The 22,650-nt window shown below is 48.7% G+C and overlaps 2 protein-coding genes across 4 annotated transcripts in view; one reads left to right on the top strand and one right to left on the bottom strand.

Annotated features, from left to right (window-relative positions):
* Nucleotides 1-6,097, top strand: part of SMAD5 (SMAD family member 5) — a 54,875-nt gene extending 48,778 nt beyond the window's left edge. For all 3 annotated transcript variants that reach the window (XM_072728546.1, XM_072728547.1, XM_072728545.1), the window contains one exon: nucleotides 1,063-6,097. In XM_072728546.1, coding sequence (XP_072584647.1) covers nucleotides 1,063-1,206 — 144 coding nt within the window. In that variant the 3' untranslated portion in view covers nucleotides 1,207-6,097. The remainder of the gene's footprint in view (nucleotides 1-1,062) is intronic.
* A 9,040-nt stretch (nucleotides 6,098-15,137) lies between these two features.
* On the bottom strand, nucleotides 15,138-16,357 carry SMIM32 (small integral membrane protein 32). Its single transcript, XM_072728544.1, has one exon. The coding sequence runs from the start codon at nucleotides 15,981-15,983 to the stop codon at nucleotides 15,672-15,674; it is 312 nt and encodes a 103-aa protein (XP_072584645.1). The 5' UTR covers nucleotides 15,984-16,357; the 3' UTR covers nucleotides 15,138-15,671.
* Nucleotides 16,358-22,650: the final 6,293 nt, after the last annotated feature.

Here is a 22,650-nt window from a genome sequence, read left to right as displayed (position 1 = left end):
GAATTTTAGTGATGCATAAAAGCATCCTGTACTCTATCCAATTGGTCCTTAAGGATTTAGCCAAAGAAGACCAACTGTGAAATGCGCCAAGCGGGATTTTTTTTTTTTGGTATTCAGACCCACAGTTCAATGTTGCCTTGCTGCTTTGCTGTAAGTCTGTTCTGTGCATCAGTTTATTAGCCCCAAAGGCATTCCTCCTTCATAGAAACATAACTTTTTTTTTTAAAGAGATTTTATTTATTTATTTGACAGAGAGAGTGCATGCATACATGGGTGTGGGAGGGGAGGAGCAGAGGGAGAGGGAGAAGCAGACTCCCTGCTGAGCAGGGAGCCTGACTATGCTGGGATGCAAGGCAGGGACGCAGGGCTCACTCCCAGGACTCTTAACCAACAGTGCCACCCAGGTGCCCCTGAAACAAAACTGATGTATTTAATTTCTACTTCCCCATCTCCTCCCTCCCAAGCCTAATTTTCCTAGACCAGCAGTACTCTAAGCTGTAAAGCAGAGACCTTGGTGAATCTAGGAAAATAAAAGTGAAAAAAATTCTGTTTTAATCTTTAGAGTTTAAGGCTAAAGTGTTCCAGCTTAAATCCCAGCTACTTTAGTTACACTTGTATACATTGATCAGATCTACAGTGTCTTATCTGATAGTTAAAAAAAAAAAAAATGCCAAACCTGAAAACCCAAAACTTTTTCATAACAAAATCTGATGTAAACTTACATGAGGCTGTTGATGTGTTTTACTTATTCCATTTAGTGAGGATGTATCTCACTGCAGAAATAATAGTGTTTTAATTATGAGCTGTTTGTACTGTATTAACTTTCTAAACTTCAAAAAGTAAAAGAATTCTGAAACATTTCTTGCTCCAAGGGTTTCTGTTAAGGGAATCCTATCTCTTTGAATACTGCAACTCTATGTTGCTTTTAATTCCATGGTGAATTCTAAGATTGGTTTTGTGGTCTCCACTGTTAAAGTATCTATTTGTTAGTAAGTTAAAATTGGTTTAGGCTTGTTGACAGTTTCAAGAGGGATTTGCTATGATATCTTTTCATTTTCGTAGGGCTGGGGAGCCGAGTATCACCGGCAGGATGTTACCAGCACCCCCTGTTGGATTGAGATTCATCTTCATGGGCCTCTTCAGTGGCTGGATAAAGTCCTTACTCAGATGGGCTCCCCTCTGAACCCCATATCTTCCGTCTCATAGTGCAGAAGTAGTCTTTTCAATTATATTATTAGCGGACTTGTTTTAATTTTAGGGAAACCTTCAGTACAGATACTGTGAGCTTACGTGGAAAACAGATATTACAGGCTTATTTTTTTTCTACATAATTGTGACCAATACATTTGTATTTTGTGATGAATCTACATTTGTTTGTTATTTGTGTTCATGTGATTAACTATCAAAAGTGTTGTGAGAAATGCAAAGTAAGTATTGTACCCCAGTTCACAAGTTTGACATTGATCTTAAACTGGGACACAATTTTGCTGCCTTGTCCCAACCAACTTGTTATTTGTTCAAGTTTTTTGAAAAAGTAATACATCACATGATGAAAAATTATAATAGTTTAAGAAGGTATACAGTAAAAAGTCTTCCCTTCTACTCTTCATCCTGCAGAAGCTGTACTTTTACCAGTTTCTTTGTCCTACCAATGTTAAGAAAGTGTAATTCATTGTTTCATAAAAGCATATGGTAGGGGCTGAAAAGAAACTATAAAAAACAAAACAAAACTTTTATTTGAAGGAACACTATGCACTGCTCTAACAAGTAGTGTTCAGTAAAAGTAAAGTCATAGTTTTCTAGGCAATGTCATAAAATTTGCATTTAATACAGCTAAATGTTTGTCAGTCAGTCTCCTGTGACTTCACTCGGTATATCTTTTGTAAAACATTTCCTTTTTTTAAAAAAAGAATTATTGTAAACAACAGATCTCCATTATATGTCATTTACTCAGAATCTGTCCTAAGTACTACTTTTATAGCTAGTGACAGTGCACGCCCGGCCTTGTTCAGCTTTGCTGCTTTTGGCCACTGTTGCAAGAACTCTAATTTTGACATGCATTAATCTTTTATTTTGCACTTTGATGGGTGACAGTTTTTAGTGTAACCTTTTGTGAAACACACTCAAGTGACTTAGACTTGGATGCTCATCCTTACTTCCTTGGTACCCCTTTTGTATTAACAGACACTGCGGTTTATAGATGACAGTTGTAGAAGTTACACTTTCTCTAGCTTTTGTTGTATTTTCAACCTAGATGATAAGACTGTTACTCTGTAGCTCCACCTGAAGGTGCCTTTTTAATTCTCTGCTGCCTTATGGGTGTTACTCCTGTTGGAGAGTCCCGTGCTTAATCCCATTGCTTTTACTGCCATCAGTTGCCCTGAGCAAGGAAGGGACCCAGGGACTGTAGCCCAAAGCCTCTTCAGTCTAGCCCCAAGTTGAGGCTGATGGTCTGGTACGTCCTTGAAGAAGCAGTGTTTGTTGAGAATAGTTGACTTTAATATAGTCATATATCAAAGAATGCAGACTATTCTCTCAGTTACCATACATGCTGCTGGTTTTCCATTTTGGGGGAACTCTGTGGACACTAGTCTCTCAGAACACAGTCCTCAGAGAGGAAAGATGTGAAAACTCTAAAATAGCCATTTAGTCAATCATGCTTGAGGGCTTTGGGTCAAGGGCTTTTAACCTCTTTTTCCTGAGAGCAGTCAAATTTGTTATGGCATGAGAACAAAGACATGGTTTCGGAAAAAAAAAAAAAAGACCTAATTTACCTACCAGGGAAAGCTATTTTCCGGTGCCTTTCGAAAGTATATGGAGCCAGTCTTCTATTTAAAATGTTAGTTTGGGTTGACTTTCTGCTTTTAAAATTTTTTTAAATGCCTTTTTTTTTTTTTTTTTTTTAAGGAAAGGAGAATGCACTTCATTTTGTTTTCCGTGACATTATTTATTACTTTTACGAAATGCAGCCACTGGGGGGGTTTAGTTCTTTCAGGTGAAGTGCCATATGTGTTTCAGCTCACGGTCCTTTCTGGGTAAAAAGATACTTTCTGACCATCACCTGAGCTTCAGACAGAAGTTTTACATGACATGCATTCTTAATCTTCCAGAGTTGTGTCAGCCACATGAAAAGAGAATTATTTGCTTGGTGTTAGAACCTCGCTATTTACATTATTCTTTTATTTATCAGGCTTATGGCATAATCTTTGGAACAAATTTGTAGGAAAAAAAGCATCCATGTTGAATGACATACATGTATTCAAAATCAGTGGATTTGAACTGGTGGAACTATTGAATTGTTGTTTTCAATTGAGGTAATTAAAAATTGTTTTTAGTTACATTACAACCTTTAGAACTGGCAGGGTTTTATGTGTTTGGCCTTTTCTGTGTTTTCCTTAAGAAATTTTATCTCATGGAGGACAGTACGAAGCTCCTGTCAAGACTTTCATGGAAAAGTAGAAGCCTGTTGTACTTCCTAAAAGTTACTAACTCCACACCCCTGGATTTTAAATGAAAATTGTATTCAATGTGGCTGCTTCTGTAATTCCTGAGGGTGCCCCAAATCCATGGATGGGAGATAAAAATCACCAGTGAGATTTAAAAAATTAAATAAAATTATGACCAATGAAAAGAAGACACTTCTGAAGGAAACCTTTTCAGAAAATGACAGTTTTAAATTTTTATTTAATCTCTACAATCTATTTTATAGTCAAAGTTGATGGAAAATACCAACACCACTGGAACAATCACCTTTTATAACTTGTACAACATACTAATATATGTGAGCTGAAAAGACTAGTGTCTGGGAATAATAAAATGACAACCGATTTGGTAAATGCAAAAAGAGAAATTGAGTCAACTTTAATCTGAGTAAACACAACAGAAAGATGATCAGAAAAAAAAATAAGCATTGCATTTGATCAGCATCTCTGTCTCATAAAGTATTATGGTCTTTTTGGTATTGCTTGGCTTGAGTTACAGAATGTAAACTAGCAGGCATGTTATTGATCTACTGAAGCTAACATTTTTTTTTTAGAGATTAAAGAAAACATCAATCAAAATGTCAAGTTATATACATCAGAATATAAGTCATTTTTCACATTTTATTGTTATATAAGGAAACTGTGGTCATAGAATTGGCTGGGTTTCTGAGTTGAAATCCACAGTAAGATTACTGGGTAGTTCAGTGAGCTACATACCTCATAGCACTGAAAGAGGATGTAGCTACTTTATACTTTCCGTGACACTGGAGAGTAAGATATGCTTTTAAGATGTAAAATAATAAGTGTTCAGATCTGAAATCTCTTGTCAAGATGAGACCTGGGGCTCACATCGCAAAACCCTTGAGGGTAACCGTGGGAAACAGTGAGGCTTATATGAAAAATGAAACCCTACCAGTAGCACAGAACCTCCAGAAAGTCTGATAGTACCTCCTTAAGCACTGTCTTTCTTACAGTTACAGAAGAGCATCTAATACATCAGCTTCGATCTATTTCTTTATACTCTTCATAGCTGTTTGCTCAGTATTACTTTGGATTATTATCACTTTCCCACTTAAAATATATGAATATCCTCTATGCTTACTGAAAAAAAAGATTCTTTTGATAATTTTGAATTCAACTTCCAGTGATGGCTTCAGTTTTGGATCTGTTAACTTTTTAAAGGGATCAGAGTCCGTCTTTGTCTTCTTAGTTAAATCTTCACTCACTCAGATGGGAATACAAAATGTGTCCTCATTATTCCCAGGAGCTAGATAAGCAAGGATCTTTTAACGTAGTTGATATCATGGTGGTTTCAGGCACGTTTGGTGATTTGAATGGCAGGGAGTCTTCCTAAACATTGGTTTATGGAGGGTCTCTTGAGATACTAACTAGGGCAGCTTTAGGGGGCAGATCTCAGGTTTGGAGCCTGTTTCCTCCAGAGCAGCAGCGATTTTCCTCTATGATACAGGTGGGATTTGGGGAGCTTTTCTTCTCACAGAAGATGCATGTATGGAAACTGACAATTCAAGGCATTTCTTCTGCATAAACAGTTGTGCCTGGTGGATAGTTCTTTGGAATTCACTGGACTACGGTTTAGCATTTCCTAATGAAAAGAGGTAACAGCATTTACCAAGCTTTTGTTATATTGGATTATTCATAGTAGAAACTTATCTTCTAAAAGCCAACTGCTTTATAACTGAAGTGTTAACCTGAAATTGGATGGTTTACAAAAAACAGAGAGATTTTACATAGCAAAAAAAAAAAATTTTTTTTTAAGAGCTTATGATAAAATATTCACTGGTAGCAGTTGCTGTAAAACAAGCGATGGGATGTTTTGGTGAAAAGATAGCATCTTAGAGCAGAATTCTTCTGTTATTCATGGCAGAGTGAAAAAGTTCTGTGTGGTTCTTGTCCAAATAATTCAATTCTTAAAATTCTTGCAGTTACCATAAACCATTGTCCCTTAAGTATTCATTTGACGATACTATTCCTAAAAAGTTCAGAATTTTGTGTACAGATATTTTCTTTTCCCTCACTAATAAGTAGCGCCTTCTTGATACTAGCTGGTATTAATCATAATAAAAGTACAGTGAAGCCAAACAATCCTAAGTTCCTTATAAAAGAAATTTTTTAGAATCAGATTTTCACTTCTAATGTCATTGGAGATGACATTGCTTTGATTTGATTCATGAAGTATTTTATATATAGGGACTCTTAAAGATAATAGTTGGGCAAGTGATTTTCTTCTTAATTGGGTGGGTTAAAATTGCATTTTGAATATCACTTATTTTAAAATTGGATAGGATTGTAATCATGAAAACTGGATGTTTGTATGTATCTACCCATCTTCTCTTAAAAAGATATTTCACATGCAGATGATAAAGACCAAACCAATGGCTGCGCTATAGATCTGCTTATTTTGTACTTGTTCTGCTTCTGTGTATGTTGTAGAAAGTGAAATTCTAGCAACATGCTTCAATTCTGTTGCCTTTTTGATACTTATAAAAATGTATTAGGTTTTACTATATTGTGCTTTTCAAAGCCATAACTCTTAAGAACTTTGTTTTTGCATATTGTTTGCTAATACTTTATTTTAATAAATCTCAAAACCTTAATGTGTGTGGGTTTTTGTTTTTGTTTTGTTTTGTTTTTTGGTATTCTCTTTTGACTTAACATGTTTCACTGAGTGGAGTTCTAAAATGATGAGATGACCAGTTGCTGTGACCGGCTGTTATCTGCGTGTGCACGAGCAGTAGCAAATAGGTATTCCATGCCTTTCCACTCAACAGGAGATTTGCTCAGAATGATCAGTGTTTTTCCATTTTGTTTGTAAGAGAGTTGATGTGTTTTTGTTTGTTTGTTGAGTTTAGTTGTGTTTTGAAAAAGTATTTAGATCTAGTCTGGGCTGTTTTAAACACTGATGTCCCTTCTCTCTTACCCATCTGTAGATGAGAGGTGTTAACCAGACGATTAGGAGATAGAGTAGTTCCTAGCAGAAATGCGTCTGGATTCGGCCTGCCTGCACGGGAGTCCTGCGCCTCGTCGCTCTTCTAGCTCTGTGCCCTTGAGCAAGTTGCTTAACCCCGCTGTACCCCAGTTGGAGTGGAAGTCTGCTTCATAGTATTTTGGGAAAGATTAAATAAAAGTCCTACAAAAAAACTACCTAGAACAGTGCCTGGCATATAACTTGTTTTTATTGTCTATTGGCATTTCTTCTGCTTCTTTGATTGAGAGGAATAATTACTGATACTGCTTGACTTCAGGAGATCCACTCTTAACTTTCTTCATTTTCTCCTTCAAAAAAAAAATTTTTTTTAATCACAGATGGGTTTTATCAGCCCCACAAGTACATACTTTTACCACCGCTGTGTTGTATACAGGAGAAATGCAAACTTATTCTCATTAGGAAGGGATGGTGTAAATCTTTGTGCTCCCCACCTGAAAAGGAAAAAAACCCAAACTAAATATTTTAACCCAAAAGAACAAATATAAAAGCTCTTATTCGTTTTGGAGACAAGGCTTCATCAAAAGAATCCATCCCTGCAAATCAGTTCCTTCTTACACCTTTTTATTTTAAGTGTAAGGTATTTAGTAGTTACTTCGATGGCTGTTTTAAAAGTATATTTTAAAAACATTTGTTCTGGCACTAGATTTCAGTAAACAGAGGTGTTGGCTTCTCTCCGATTTAAGGTGACTAGTTTTCAGATTGCTGTAGTCCAAACAGTTTAGGTGATGAAGGGATCAGCCGTGACATCTGCTTCAGTTTTCCTTCAGACGACAGATTCAGTAGCTAATGCTCTTCCACATTACAGCAGTTTTGATGCAGCTCAGATTTTATACATATTTATAAGAAGGCTGTCAGCAGGCTAGGGCAAGCTTTTAAGAAAGTACTTCTTTGGAGCTCTGTAGTAAATAACGGTTTAAAGAAGGAAGCATTTTTTTTTTAAAGTTCATTTAACATGTTAAATATCACTTTTTTGTTGACTTTGTAAGCCTATTGTTAATAAAGACGATTTTAAAAAAGATTGTTCTCTTGATCTAAATCACTTTGTGGTTGTAGTTTAAAGAAAGGAGGCTGAGACTCTAGGGAAAAGTTGTTGGTCTCCTTAACCTTCCCCCCCCCCCTTTTTTTAAAAGATTTTATTTATTCATGGGATTCACCCAGAAAGAGGCAGAGACATAGGTGGAAGGAGAAGCAGGCTCCCCATGAGCTGGATGTGGGACATGATCTGGAACCCCAGGATCATGACCTGAGCCGGAGGCAGATGCTCATCTGCTGAGCCACCCAGGTGCTCCAGCATTCCCTGTCTTAAAGTATGTGGAATGGATGGGGAAAGAGGCATTTAGACTCTTACTATCCATATCGTATCAAGTGGATATTTGTAAATTTTCTGTGAGAGGCAGTTCCTGGGGGCAGTGTTTTGATGTTCAGGGATGGATTTTGAAAGCATCCTTTTATACTTTGGTTTTAATCTGTTACCCCTTTCCTATCCAATAAAAGCCTCACCTGTTCTTTCATTTTATATACTTTTATCTGAGCTAAATGCTGAAAATTTTAACAGTTCAGAAAAGGATAAACTAAAAACCCCCAACCACTAGCTAACCACTAAACAGTCACGTGTGTAGTGTGTGTACCCTTCTAACCTGTTGAGGCAGTTGCTCTACATTGGTCCTTTCCTTTCTCTGACAAAAATGTAGCTGATTAGTAGGAGTGGAACTATACTATAGCTCCTTTTTTGAAAGTACTCAGAGAAATAAGATTCCAAAGTATTTCTTGGATTTCTATACCCAAGAGAACATTGTCCTCTCTTCAATATCCTTTCTTGTTGAATGTCAGACTTCCTGAAGTGTACAGCATCAAGCCTAGCTTTCCAGATATTTTAATAAGATTGCTGAAGTGGGGGATCCCTGGGTGGCTCAGCGATTTGGCATCTGCCTTCGGCCCGGGGCGTGATCCTGGAGTCCCAGGATCGAGTCCCGCGTTGGGCTCCCTGCATGGAGCCTGCTTCTCCCTCTGCCTGTGTCTCTGCCTCTCTCTCTCTCTCTCCCATGAATAGATGAATAAAATCTATAAAAAAAAAAAAAAAAAAAAGAAAAAAGATTGCTGAAGTGACAAAGCCAATTGGGATTAATCTGAGAAGGCTTTCAGGAACAACAAAATAAGACCTTGGGAATTGAGAAAGTATCCCCATTTCACATACTATAGGTCTTTTTTTTTTTTTTTTTTTTTTTTTTTTTTACGATTATTTATTCATGAGAGACAGAGGCAGAGGGAGAAGCAGGCTCCATGTTGGGATCCCAATGCGGGACTGGATCCCGGGACTCCAGGATCATGCCCTGGGCGGAAGGCAGGTGCCAAACCGCTGAACCACCCAGGGATCCCCTATAGGTGTTATTTCTTTACTGACTGTCTCACGTCATGGGGATGTAAAGTCTCTGAGGCCAGCGTATTCCCACTGCTGGAGCAGTTCTTGGTAAATTATAAGCACTCCAATACTTGTGGAATGAACGGAAAGACAGAAGTCAGAGGTAATTTTTTTTTTTTCAAAGACTTTATTCATAGACACAGAGAGGCAGACGTGGGAGGCAGACACAGAGAGGCAGACGCAGGGAGCCCGACGTGGGACTCGATCCCAGGTCTCCAGGATCACACCCCAGGCCACAGGCGGTGCCAAACCGCTGCGCCACCGGGGCTGCCCTAATTTTTTTATACTAGAATTCATCTTTTGAATTATGTAACATGATGGTTCTTAGCTGAATGCTTCATAGTTCAGCACTCTAAATATTAGATCTCTTTATTGCATGCCTCATCAGAGAAGAAGAGATTCAACTAAGAATTAGAAGAGCAGTATCTATTCTTTCTCCTTGAACTTTTAGATCTTTGCCCCCAAAGTTATCAGGCTCCTGGAATTGTTGGCTAGAGAACCTACAAAATTAACGGTCAATTTGGAGCTTTACCCTGTTGATGTTTAATATTTTCCTGGAGAAAGTCAAAGGGCACAGTTTGATTTATTTAACCTGAGAAAATAAACCAAAAAGTACTTTTTATTTTATAGCTTGCAGTATGAAGAACCCTGTAGTTTCATTTTAGCACCGTGGTTTTAGATATCCTAATATCCCCAGTTGTGCATGAGGGACAAGCCTTTGATTACATTCAGGTAGGGCACCCCAAGTAACACCTTGGAGAGAGAGAGAGCATAGCGACCATGTTTGTCCTTCCCAGTACAAGATTAATTTTGCTGAAGAGTGTGTGGGATTATAGGGGGTAAAGAAAGCACAGAGGAGTTTGAATTGCTATCCCAACATTTAAGATTCATAGTAGACATCCTCTGATTGCTTTCTCTTCAACTACAATTCTTTAAGTTTTACGGAATTGGCTTCAGCCTCCTTAGCGATAGCAGTGAAGGTGAAGATGATGAATTGACAAACTGCTGGAAGTTGACCAAGACCCATTCTTCCCTTCCATAATTATAGGACACTTATGTCCAGCCGCATACCACGCTTCCCAGACTCCGTTTCAGCTAGATAATGGTCATGTGGCGAAGGAGAGGAGCAGAAATATGTGCCATTTGGTGTAATGCTCCAAAGAGGAATGTCCTCCCGGCTGCTTTCGCCTTCCCAATGCTACAATGCAGATACGGCGGCGACAGGAACCTGGGCAGCCACTTTGAAATGGACATGGAAGCCCAGGAATGAGGATGAAAAGCTGTGCTACTCCTGGAAGGTCATGTGAATAAAGGAACTTGGAAGTGGCAAGTGGTGTTTGTTGAGACAGTTCAGGCTAAATACTGCTTGCTCCTTCACTTCCTCTCACATCGCTCTTCCCTGGGTGCTTATTACAGGTCGAGCTTTGTGCGAGGCGGTGTAGTAAAGCTGTAGTAGGGGCATCAGCTGCCCTTGTGGACAGCAAAGCTGTAACAGTGTAGTGTTTCTGGACCCTGTCTAGTTAGGGTTATCTGATCGGTTTGGAAGACGGAGGAGAAGCAGAAATGGAGAATGAAGAAGACTTTAAGGAATAGACTCTGCTCCTATATTTTTGAATATTGTTTTTCTGGTATGGAGCAGTGCCCATGTGGTTTGCTCATTCATTCAACTAATACTAGATCTCAGGCATAGGATAGACTGAACAAAAAGTTCCTTCCTTCAAGGATCTTCATTCTGGTTGATGGAGACGCTAAACAAGAACAATAAAATATATAGGGTAGTGGGAAGTTCTAAGGAGAAAATGTAGGAGAGGGAGCTTCAGAACATCCAGGATTGGGGGAGGAAGATAGTTGAAGTTTTGGATCAAGGATCCAGGGGAGGAGGGCTCATTGAGAAGGAAATCTTGGATCAAAGTTCAGGAAGAAGTGGGGAAGTCAATGTGTGAAGCAGCGATTTAACAGATTCTCAGTCAAGACAATCCACAAAGCATGGATGATACTACAAAGACCTCTGCTCCCCTGCAGGATAAAGAGTGATTCAAGCAGAAATAGCTAAGTGTGCAAAGTTAAATTGCATGTTCTTTAGTCTCCGCAGGAGACACAATAATAACCGAGGCGCTACATCGATGGAGACAGGAAATGTCGGTTGCTAACAACTTTGTGGATCACCACCTCCAGGAAAGTGGCCACTTGAAAGGCCAATCAATAAGGAGAGTTCAACTCAATATTTTATCTGATACAGTTTACTTTAAGGCAGAGAATCAAAGGGAAAGTGTCCAGATGAAGAACCTACAGGCAAATTCACCTTAAACCTCTAGCTCTGTCATTCCGCTATATTTCATCCAACAAAGACTCACTGTCTATTTTGTGTTGAATACTCTGCTAGGCATTGAGAAAGCGGCAGCGAATAGGGCGGCTGTTGGCCCTGACCTCATACGACTTGCATGGTGGTAGGTAGAGTGGCATTCGCCTCCGAATTGCACAGTTATTTAATGATAAGGTTGCTGACGGGGATCTGATAGAAGGGGACCAATCTCTGAGGATGCAGGCAAGTCCTTTTGGAGAAGAGAGCTGTTGGTTACACCTGAAGGAGGAGAAGGCACTAGCGAGCCGAGGGAGGAGAGGGAGACCTCAGGGCTTGAAAGGCCAGAGTGACAGGAGCTGGACATACAAAGGAAGTGTGAGGGGATCCCTGGGTGGTGCAGCGGTTTGACGCCTGCCTTTGGCCCGGGGCACGATCCTGGAGACTCGGGATCGAATCCCACATCAGGCTTCCGGTGCATGAAGCCTGCTTCTCCCTCTGCCTGTGTCTCTGCCTCTCTCTCTCTCTCTCTCTCTCTCTCTCTATGTGACTATTATAAATAAAAAATAAAAAAATAAATAAATTTAAAAAAATATTAAAAAAAAACAAAAACAAAAACAAAGGAAGTGTGAGGAGATGAGGCTGGAGGGGTTAGTGGGCGCCAGATAGTGCTAGGTCTTGAAGGCCAAGATTAGGGCTTGGTTTTAAATTCCAAGGGCAGGGAGAAGCCATTGGAGTATAAGCTGGGGCTGGAGGCAGGCAGGGGGCTCAGATGTTGCCTTGGAGAGAGGCTTTGAATTCGGGTGGCAATGCTGGAGATGAGTGGAGTCGTATCTGAAAGGTGATGGATTGCAGGTAGGAGGATGGAGAGCGTGGGCGCAAGAATGATCTCCGCGGCTTCCACTTTGGGCCACCAGATGCCGGTGCAATTTCCTGAGATGGAGGAGACTGGAGGATGATGTACTGTTTACAGGAGGATGACGAGGCTCAGACGTGTAGAGTCTGGGGTTCCCTATGAGCTGTCCAAATGGAGATGTCAAAAGGGGTGAGGTCTAAAGTGAGTCATTTGAAAAGTGCCCCGGAGCCATGAGAGTGGATAAGCTAGTTCGGTGAGAATGTGCACAGAGAGAAAAGCCCCAGGGCTCTGGGCAGCCTGCTGCAAAGGGGGCAGCTTAAGGGCTGGGGTCACCTCGGGAGAGCGTTACACTGACGCTCGGGCGAGCACCTCTGAACCAGATCATCCGGCGAAGAACAGGGATAGCTCACGTTCGGAGCACTCAGTGCGTGTCAAACAGGAGCTCAGCACATGCCATGCAGTGTCTCACGCAGTGCTGAAAACCCTGCGAGCCAGGTGCCGTTATGATCTCCATTCTCCAGGTGAGCAGAGAGAGGCACCCAGAAATCCAGGAGCACGACCAAGGCCTCGCGTGGGTGGCCCAGGTCAGGTGACCACCTAGCGGCAGGTCTAAGGCCCCTAGCCATACACCGCAGCTTCTCCCCGGTTGCTGGCACCTGCAACCACCTTCCCTTATTTCCACCCTACGGCCCCCACAGCCCCCGCCAGGACCATGCACTCGGCCCTCTTGCCTGCTCCCAGTGGCTGGTTATGGCAGAGCAGCCCCAACGCCTGTGTCATGGGTCCTGTTCTTAGGTTTAGCCTGCCCTGTCCAGCTCTCCAGAGGTGGTTCCAAGGTTTCATGGGATTGTTGGAAGAGCAAAGGGCAGAAGGATGTGTGTGGACCTACCTCCCCGACATCCATCTACGTGTCCATTGCCACATTGTAGTCCACTTACCCGGCCCATCAGTAGATGGTAGACGTGAACTCTGCCCCACCCATCCTTTCCCAGGGAGAATCTGGGGCTAAGTCCCCTCTGAGAAAGGCCCGTTACTCCTCAGCGAGTCCAACACTAGCATAGAGAAGGGAATGCAAGTATTCGGAGTTACAGTGCTGCCAAAAGCAGAGAGCCCCAGTCTAGTTCTGCTCAGGGACCCGGCCTGGTTCCTAGATTCCATCTCTGCATAGGCCTAAGAGTTTATTTCAAAAAGATCTGTGTATTTGAAGTGGCCAGGCCTTTGGCTTAGGTGGCTAAAGCCACCTCAAGCCTGCAGACACACAGGTGCCCTCCACGCTTTCTCCACCTTAGCACTTTTCAGTGTCTACCTCTTGAGGCCTAGGGCCAGTATTGTATCAAAGGATCCCAAGAGCCCCCCCCAGATCGCTCTGGCTTTAGTCGATTCTGGCTCGGGAACTTCGGGTGACCTCTAAGCCAGTCATATATGCCCCTGCAGGGACCAGCTTTTGGTTTGTGGACACAGTAGACCAGTGAGCCCTAGTGACAGCACATTTCTGTTTTAGGGTCAGCTTCACCTTTCAGCACCGCTTCCCCCAGACTAAGGCTCAGGGAGGGTATGAGCTAACAACTGGGTGCTAGATAGCTGGCCTGTTATATTAATTACCGCATTCCACGTTCAACCCCGTAGAGATGGGTGACGGAGCACCCACTTCCCAGATGAGGAAACAGGCTGAAATAGATAAATAACATGCCTAGACTTCCAAAGCCCGTGAGCAGTGGCTCTGAGATTTAAGGCCAGTCAGACTCCAGAGCTTGTGCTCTACTTTGTGTACTGCCCTCAGGTCCACCCACTGAGAGATGTGGACAAGGAAGGAGTACTCTGAGTCCTTAGAGTCTCTTATTCCTCACAGCCCCCAGATCAAGGCCAAAACAGGGTCTCCCTTATCAGCAGCGTGCTGTGTCTTTACACCAGCCGGGGTCCTCATATTTCCTTACACATATTCCATTTAATCTCTTCTGCAGATTAGCTGGGCTACCATTACTATAAGCTGGAAAGATTTGACTGCACTTCCAAAGATCCTATTAAAAGGTTGTGCGAGGTCTTCGTAGAATTAGCACCATTAGCACAGAATTAACACTACTGGCATTAGCTTTCCAAGACCTGGTTGATCAAGCCCAGGGTGGGACCTTACCTCTCGTTCATCTGTGTTGCTTCCTGGCATAGGAGCCAGGAGGGGCTGTTGGGCGCTCACTGGCAGAGGCCGAACAGTGGTGGGGAGCCCTGGCCTCGGATACCAGCCAGCCCTAGCACATCTTTCCCTCCAGCTCAGCTTGGGTCCTTAGCCATCCCTTACAACAGATTTGCAGGACTGTGTGCCTGTCTGCATTTTGCCTGATGCAACATCCTAGCATTCTTGGGATTCTCAAAACCTGACTGACCCCACCAATGGTTTTGCACTACTGAATGAGATAATCTGGCAAAGCTTTTTTTAGTCAAACATTCTCTAAGCTCTAGTGCCCTACTGAGTCACGGAGCTCCTGAAACTATTTTAAGTCCCCACAAAGTAGACTCCTAGAATGAGGTTAACTTTGAGAATGGTCAAGGTTATCACAAATCTTTCTATTTATTCCCTCTCAGGTTCTCTATCATCACCCCCTTGTAGCTGGCTTTATTCACTCACTGCTTCCCCCAGTGCTCTCCAGAGCTGGCCTCTGCCTACTTCGGGAGGAAGTGCTGAGCAGCTGATCCCGTCGCTGGACCCTCAGGCCCTTCCATCACCGGAGGGCTCTGGTGGAGACTGGGCTCTTGGTTCAGGCCCTAGAGTCTCTGAGAGCAAAGGACAAAGCCAGCTGGAAGAGCTGCCGGGTAGGAAGGGCTCCGTGGAGCCTTTCCAGGTTTTTTTTTTTTTTTTTTTTAAGCTGATGAAGGAGCAGATCCTTTTGAGACTGGCTCTGAAAACGCTTCCTAGAACAACTGAGCGAGGCTGGGGAAGAGCTGGAGAGGAGGAAGGGTCATTAAAACTGACCGGGTCATGGCGAAGTAGGAGGCCGACTGCACTTGAGTGTCACCTGCTCGCCCCGCCCTCAGCCCCCTTTGCAAAGTGCCACAACCAATGACCAGAGCGTCCTCGGCGCTGGGTCTAACTCAGCGAGGTTTTATTGTGGAAACGCTGTCTCTGGGGATGCGGGACGCGGGCCCGGGCCGCCGGGTGCTGCCGGGGCGGCCCTGCGCCCCTCGACCCGCTGCGCCCCCGCCCCTGCCCGCTGAGGACCCCGAGCTCTTGGGCCCCCGCGGGACCGGCCCTCGGTCGCACTCGGCATCCCCCCGCCCCACCCCGCGGGGCGCAGCCGCCCGGAGGCCTCGTTGGCAAGTCGGGCTGAGTCCTCGCTGGGTCCGGCGGGCGCGGGGCGCGGGGCGCGGCTGTCCTCGGCGCGGGAGCGGGGAGCGGGCGGCGGCGGCGGGGAGGGCAGAGCGCGGGGCCGGCGCGTCCTTGCGCGGAGCGGGGCGGCGGCGACGGCGGCGGCGGCGGGGAGGGCTCCCGCGTCCGCGGTCGGTGCGCTCCGCCGGGGTCGCGGGCTCCGGGGCGCCGCGGCAGGGCGGAGAGCGCGGGTCGGGGCGCGCGGCGGGCGTCTCCGCGGGGCGCTGCGCCTGCCCCGGGCTCCGGGCCGCTACCCCGGCCGCGACCTCCAGGGCGCGCGGGCGTCGCGCAGCGATCGGTCGTGGGGCAGCGCGGCGAAGGCCGAGTGGCGCAGCTGGCAGCCGATGAAGAGCACGACGAGCGCCACGGACAGCAGCAGCAGGAAGAAGAGCAGCAGGTAGGTGGGCAGGTCGGGCTTGGCGGCCGCGCCGTCCCGCACGCCCCGCGCCGTGGCCAGCTCCAGCGGCAGCGCGCCCCCCGCCTTCACCGTGGCCGCCAGCGCCCGCGCGCCGCCCCCCGCCGCCTCGGGGCCGGCCGTGGCGTTGAGCACGTCGCCGTACATGGCCCGCGGGGCCCCGGCCGGGCCGGGCCGGGCCGCCTCACTCGCCGCCGGGCGCCCCCATGGCCCTGCCCGGGCTCTCCCGGGCCTCCGGGGCCGGCGGCTCGCGGGGTCGGAGCCGGGCTGCGGCGAGCCCCGGCGAGCTCCGGGGGCAGCGCGGCCAGACGTGCGGGTCCGGCGCGTGCGGCCGCGGTCCGGGGACGGGGCGGGCGGGGGGCGGGGGGGCGGGGGGGCCGTCCGGAGCCCCGCGGATCCGGGCGGCGGTCCCGCGGCGGCGAGCCCCGTTCGGACCGGACGGCGCGCGGCGAGCCTGGCGGCGCTCCCCGGGCTGCTGCGCTCCCCGGGCTGCTGCGCTCCCGCCTGCAGCGGCGACTGCGCTCCGAGGCTGCGGGCGCGCTCAGGTCCCGGGCGGGGCGCGGGGCGCGGGGGGCGGGGCGCGGGGCGGGGGGCGGGGCGCGGGCCTGACGGCGCTGCCCCCGGAGGCTGCCGACCAATGGGGCGGCGGGGGACGCGCGGCGACCGCCCCGGCCCGGCCTCACATCACCTAAGGCGGGAGGGACCCGCGGGGAGACGGGGGGCGGCGGGAGGTAAGACAGGGTCACAGGAGCACTGACGGACGCAGAAATGCTCACGGTCCATGACCAGAGACGCCTGCACAGCAGACTGGCTCCGCGGCACCTGCTTCCGTTCTTCCCCCATATACTCCCTCCCGGCGTGACCGGGCCTCCAGGGGCACCTGGCGCAGGGGCAGGGGCCCCCCTGCAAGCCGGGACGGGTTGGCGGGCCCAGGCCCCTGTCTAGCTGGGCCCCGAGGGCGCAGGTGCTGCCCAGCCCCCCTGGCCCGGCCTCCTCCGGAGCAGGGGGAACAAGGGGCGGGGCGCGGGTGGTGACACCTCGTCTGACCTCCGCTGACCTCGCCAGGGCTGGCCACGGCGAGGCGGCCAGAGCAGAGGCGAGCGGCCGTGAGACTGAGGGGCTCTCCTGGCCCAAACCCCTCCCCTCCTTTGAGAAACTGGGAACTGTTGCCCTAGCTGCACTGCTCCGGAAGGACTGACTGCCCCAGCGGGTCACCGGGTAGGGGGGTGGCCTGCGAGAGGCCCAGGGCTGGAGACTACGGAGGCGCCCACCGGCCTTCGCTGTCCTGCAAGTGCAGAGTCAGGGCTGAGGGCGCCTCCTTCCTCACCTTAGCCTCCGCTGTTACCTGGTCACTTGTCAGATACCTGCAGGGTGAGGCAAGTTCTAGCTGCGTCCCTCCTCCTGTCCCGGGCACAGTGTGTGGGGAGAGCGTGGTGAGCACCGGCCGAGTGAACCGGGGAAGATAAGTTAGTCATCCCTCTTGCCCTCCACATGCCTCACAGCCTGGCCTCCAGCACAGCACGCGCAGCCTCGGGATGTGCAAGGCCAGCCCTGGCCAGAGCTCATTCCCACAGATCCCACCCCAGCCGGGGAGAAACACCTTTGCAACCTCTCTGTCTGACATTGAAGTCGTGGTCCAAGGCCTGACTCTCCAGAGTGTTTTTCTCCTTGTTGAGGGAGGCCTCCACTCTGCAGGCTGTCGGCAGGGCTTTCCTCTCAGGCACACAGATGGGCTGAGGGGGGCCTCCCCGGGGGAGATGGATGTCTGTGGATGGAGTGGAGGGCAGGGCCTGGCAGGATGCTGAGCACCACCTCATCTCCCCGCCTTGGTTCTGGGGAGCTGCCCAGCGTGCTCCTAGGGCCTGTAGGATGCTGAGTCTCAATGCCTGGCCAAACCCTCATTTTCCAGGTGGGAAAGCTGGCTCTGAGAGCAGCAAGGCTTGTCCATATGCACACGGACAGCCACCACCAAAGAGCGATGGAGAAGCCAGGGAAGTGGGCCACTCAAATGAGGGGAGGTAGTCCCTTCCCCGGAAGGCCTGACCTATTTTGGACAGCATTGTTCTCAGCCAGCAGGATCCCAGGGGAATTATGTGCTCTCACCACAGGCTTCCTGGCTTTCAGAGGGGAAGGGGCAGCACACAGGCTGGATGGAAGAGATTTGAGCCAGGTGAAGCCCCTGCCCTAGCAATTCCCAGGGTCTTGGTGAGGCTTGAATGGTAGGGCTTGAGTAGATGGGTTTGGGATTTTGCCTCGACTTTCCTCTTTGCCTCTGTGTGTCGGGGAACATGGCCCTGCTCTCTCTACTCCCTCTCTGCCCTAAGCCACGAGATTAGGTAAGACACTAGGTGGTGGCAGGAAGCAGAAACAGCTCAGTTGGGAGGTCCTAAGTGGGGGAGTCTGGGCTTTGGGCTATAAAATGAGGGATTGTGGTAAGAGATTTCTGGTCTTGCTAGGAAGCATGGAGTAAGCATCCAGGAAGTAGGTGTGGAGCAGGGGGGTCTGCAAAGGGACCTGCAGCCCTTGCTCATGAATAGGGGAAGGGAGGTCTCAGGACCTGGGGTCCCTGGTGCTCTCGTTCTGTCCCTGCGGCTCCTGCTCTTCAGCATCAGGTCGCATTCTGCAGGAGTGATGCATGCGAGGGCTTGCAGCCTGTGAGTGGTGAGTGGCGGAGCTGAGGCTGGAACCCAGGCAGCTGGGCTCCAGAGGCCATGCGCTTTACTGCTACCATGACCTCTTCCAAGGGTAGAGCAGTGTTGGTGGCTGCTGCTCAGGGACCTCTTCTCTCAGGCAGGGCTCCAGCCTGCGCTTAGGTGTGATCTTTCTGCTCATGGGGACCTGGGAGGGAGGCACTGCTGTGTCCTCCCTTCCCCAAGGAGGAAGGCAGCCTCCAGAAGTGGTGCCCTCGCCAAGGCCAAGGCCGCCCAGCTGGGGTCAGGATGCGAGGCAGCTGGGATTCCGTAGCCTCTCCTCTTCCGCTCAGCCTCAAGCTGCTTCTTCTAATGAGAAACTCAACAAAGAGCATGTGGTCAAACTGCCTGGCATTTTGGTAAAGTTGGAGAAGGTATCTTGCCCTTTTTTGGGGGTCTTTTGGTCTCCAAGCGGGGAGGGCACTGTTTCTTTTCCGAAAGATGTTTGGAGCCTGGGAGGGCGGTCACGTTCCCCATTCCCTAAGCGTCTGGGCAGGAAGGTAAACAAGGCCGGTGCTGAGTGAGTGCAGAGATGAAGTTTACACAGCTTGTTACACAAGCCAGAGCGACCTTCCATTAAGGGAGCTTTGTGTACTCATACATTTAAGTCTTGGAAAAGATTATAAAGGGGCTCTGAGTTGGCTTTGACAGGCAGAGGTCACAGGGCCAGGCGTGACCTCTATCCCCATTATGTGGTTGCTGAGTGACACATGCTGCCCCTCCTTTGGCCTGTCTGTGGAGGGACGGGAAGATGAGGCAAGGGTGCCTTTCCTGCCACGATGGGGCCATTTGGCAGCTGCTTAATGGAAACTGGGGAGACTAGGAGCATTAGAGCCCCAGGATTCCATAAACTGTGCCGCGGGGCCTGTGGGGCCCGGTGAAGCTATTTCTGTTTCTCCTGCATGCGAGGGGAATTATTATTACACAGCTCCGCGTCACCGAGAGGCTGGGGTGCAGGTCAAGGGAGAAATGTTGCTGCCCGGGGTTTGCTGCCACTGGAGTGGCTTTCTGTGCGTGTCGTGTGCTGTGATTGCCGTGGCGTGCTCCTCCGTGAATGCCGATGATGCCCTTGCTTGCAGACCTTTTCATTTTAGCCATGGTGCCCGGCAGTGCTTTAGAGGGTTTTTTGTTTTTTTGTTTTTATTTTTTTTACAGATGGCGTCGACAACCACAGTGGCTGGTGACTTAAGGTCATATTTTAGAATGACCATTTTAGAACTAAATAGAAAGTAGGCCAAGCCCAGCTTAGAAATGCAGGGCCTTTCCAAGGGGGAAATAGGCAGTAGTGGGCTTGGGGAATGGTCAGGCTGGACTGGGCGAGAGGCTGCGATCTGGTGTTTTGCCTGGGTACCTGGGGAAAGGATGGGGTGTGAGCGTGAGACCAAGTGCAAGAAGAGTGCTCACGGACGCTCTTCTCCCAGAAAGGGTATCTCTGCCCTCGTCCTCTGACACCTGGGCCTGCGGCTTCTCTTGCTGGATCAGACGGTGCGATGTGATGGAGAGAGTCAGTGACACGATGCACAGGGCTGGCTGGGGCTGTGGCCTGAGATGGCTGGAAGCAGGTGCAAACTTGGTCTGCTGGTGGTGGGTGATGGGATGATGCTGGGTGTTACCAGTTTTTGGACAAAGTCTCACTGGTTAGTACCTTGATTACCACATGTGACCTTTCCTGCCTCTCTAGGTCCCTTTAGCTGTGTGGTCTCTAGCTAAGTGGCCACAGAGACACAAAGCTTCTAAGGCTGCTGTGACTGATGGTGACCAGTTGCCACCCCTTGAGCTGAATCATCTAGACTTTTCTGGAAAGGACAGAAGTGGAGCATCTGGGTGGCTCAGTGGTTTAGCGTCTGCCTTTGGCTCAGGGAGTGATCCTGGGGTCCTGGGACCGAGTCCCCTGTTGGATTCCCTGCAACGAGCCTGCTTCTGCCTCTGCCTATGTCTCTGCCTCTCTCTGTGTGTGTCTCTCATGAATAACTAAATAAAATCTTAAAGAAAAAAAAGAAAGGACAGGGGTTTGCATGACAGTGACGCTGTACTGCCCCTGCTGCCTAGACCCAACCAGCGTGGGTGGTGTGGAGGGGTGAGTGAGGTCGCTGCATGTTAAGGAGCAGGTCACCATCCTGGCCAAGAACGGGAAGTAGGCCAAAGCTGGGATAGAGCCAGCATGTACCAAAAGGAGCAGGAGGGCTTGGAACAGGGCTAGTATTTGGAATCAGTAGCCAGCCAGCTTCAGGGGCACCTGGGAGTCTGGCTGAGTCCTCTGGTCCTGCCCCTGTTTTTCCGGGGAAGGGGTACCTAGTTCATGAGGTCACACTTGGAGAGAGATTGGGCACCAGAGGCGGTGTCTCAGGCCCAGAAGTAGAGACAGGCACCACAGTGAGGGAGAACTGTTAAGTTAACTGTTCAGTTAATTAGGAGGCCCACCAACCCATCCCACCTGTGGTGTTGAGGGAGAACTTCTTCATGGAAAGGTCTGGAACTTGGGGGTGACGCCAGGGCAGAAGAACTCGTTCAGGAAGAGGTGGTTCTTTTCTAGGATTGTATTTCCTAAGATTGAGTGTACATCCATCAGGTGAGATGCAGTGTTATTTTAGATAGCCCATTGGTAAAATATTAAACACCACTGAATCACAAGATGCAAGAATCATTGCCTTCTAATCTCCTCTAATTATCCTGGTGATGACAAAAAGAAAAACCTAGTTGGGCCCTGGGTCAATGCAGGTCTGCCGGAAAGCACATGCCGGAGATGAACTGGCAGAAATGCCTGTGGTGGAGAAAAGGTGCAGGAGCTGGAGCAGGCAGGAGGACTTTGTGATCACAGTGCAGCCTGGGGCTCCTGAGAACTGAGGGGGAAGGAAGGACTGGGGGAGGGTGGCGGGGGAGCCTCCAGGTAAAACGGCCTCAGCCAGGCCAGTGGTTGCCTGGTGGGCAGGAGGCATGCAGCTGGGGGCAGCTTGGACTCTGTGGGTGGTCGAGAGTAGAGTCCCTTTCCCCTGCCCCCATCGTCGTTGGCTGGTGGCCCTTTGCAGAGGGCTGTGGCAGGCCTGGAGGCAGGGCAGGTGCGCAGTCCCTGCAAGACTCACTTCTCCTTAGAAGCCTCCCCTCCTAGCCCTGGCCCCTGCTCCCTTTTCCCCTCCCCCGGTGGCTGTGACTGGTCAATCTCCGGCTGTTTACAGCTGTTTGAGACCATAGACCTCAGATTCAGGGTCGGCCAAGGCTAAGAGTCACGTCCTGGGGTTTTGGCCCAGGAGTCTGGGCCACTATCGGAGCCCAGCGTCTGCCTCGCCACAGCCAGGGCCTGGGGTTTGTGGCCAGCAATGTGCCATCCATGAGCACCCCGGCTGTGTGCGTGGCTGTTCTCACCCTCTCCTCACCATTGGCATGTCCATCCAGGCCGCTCCTGCCCGGGGGCAGAGCTCCGCTGACTCTGACGCTGCAGAGCCTCCCGCCCTCCCTGTCTGTACCTCTGCGGCCTGTCCTTGTCCTCGTCCTCAGGGAGGGTGGTGTGGGGAGCGGGGTTTGCTGTGGCTCCTGTGTGCAGTTGGGGCCCTCTCTGAGAATACCGCCACAGAGTTAGGTTTTCAAGTGATATTTAGGTAGAAAGAGAAAGAGAATTAAAAAAAAAAAAAAAAGAAACAGAATCAAAATAAATGACACATTTTAGAAAGCTGACAAAGATCCAAAACATGGGAAAACAATCCAGACTGGCTTCGGGTGCCCTACGCTTCCTCACTTCCCTTCATTCGCCACATCCCCTGCTACCCCGTGTTTAGGAACACCTCAGTGCATGGTCCCCCACCCCTGACCCTGCACCTTCCTGTCCCGGCACCAGGGAGCCCAGAGAGCGGGTGGTGGGCGTGCTCCTAGGAATGACCAGACTCGTAGAGGGGGATGGCAGGGGAAGACACTAGTCTGACCTGGTAAGATGCCTTACCTTTGCAAATTTTACAAAAATGCCTGACCAGGTGGGTGAACGTGAGCTGGGGCTCCCAGGCTCAAGCTTCATTGACCTCACAGTAAACCCACCTCCGTCTTTCCCAGGTCCGCTCCCCTGCCAGCAGGGGCCTGGATCATCCTCAGGTCACTGCCTGAGTCAGCGACTTACAATGGCTCCCAATGACTTTTTT

This window comes from Vulpes vulpes, chromosome 12 (genome assembly GCF_048418805.1).
Source record: "Vulpes vulpes isolate BD-2025 chromosome 12, VulVul3, whole genome shotgun sequence".
Taxonomy (NCBI): domain Eukaryota; kingdom Metazoa; phylum Chordata; class Mammalia; order Carnivora; family Canidae; genus Vulpes; species Vulpes vulpes.
Note: the sequence above shows the minus strand (reverse complement) of the source record. Positions and strands in the feature narration are given on the sequence as shown.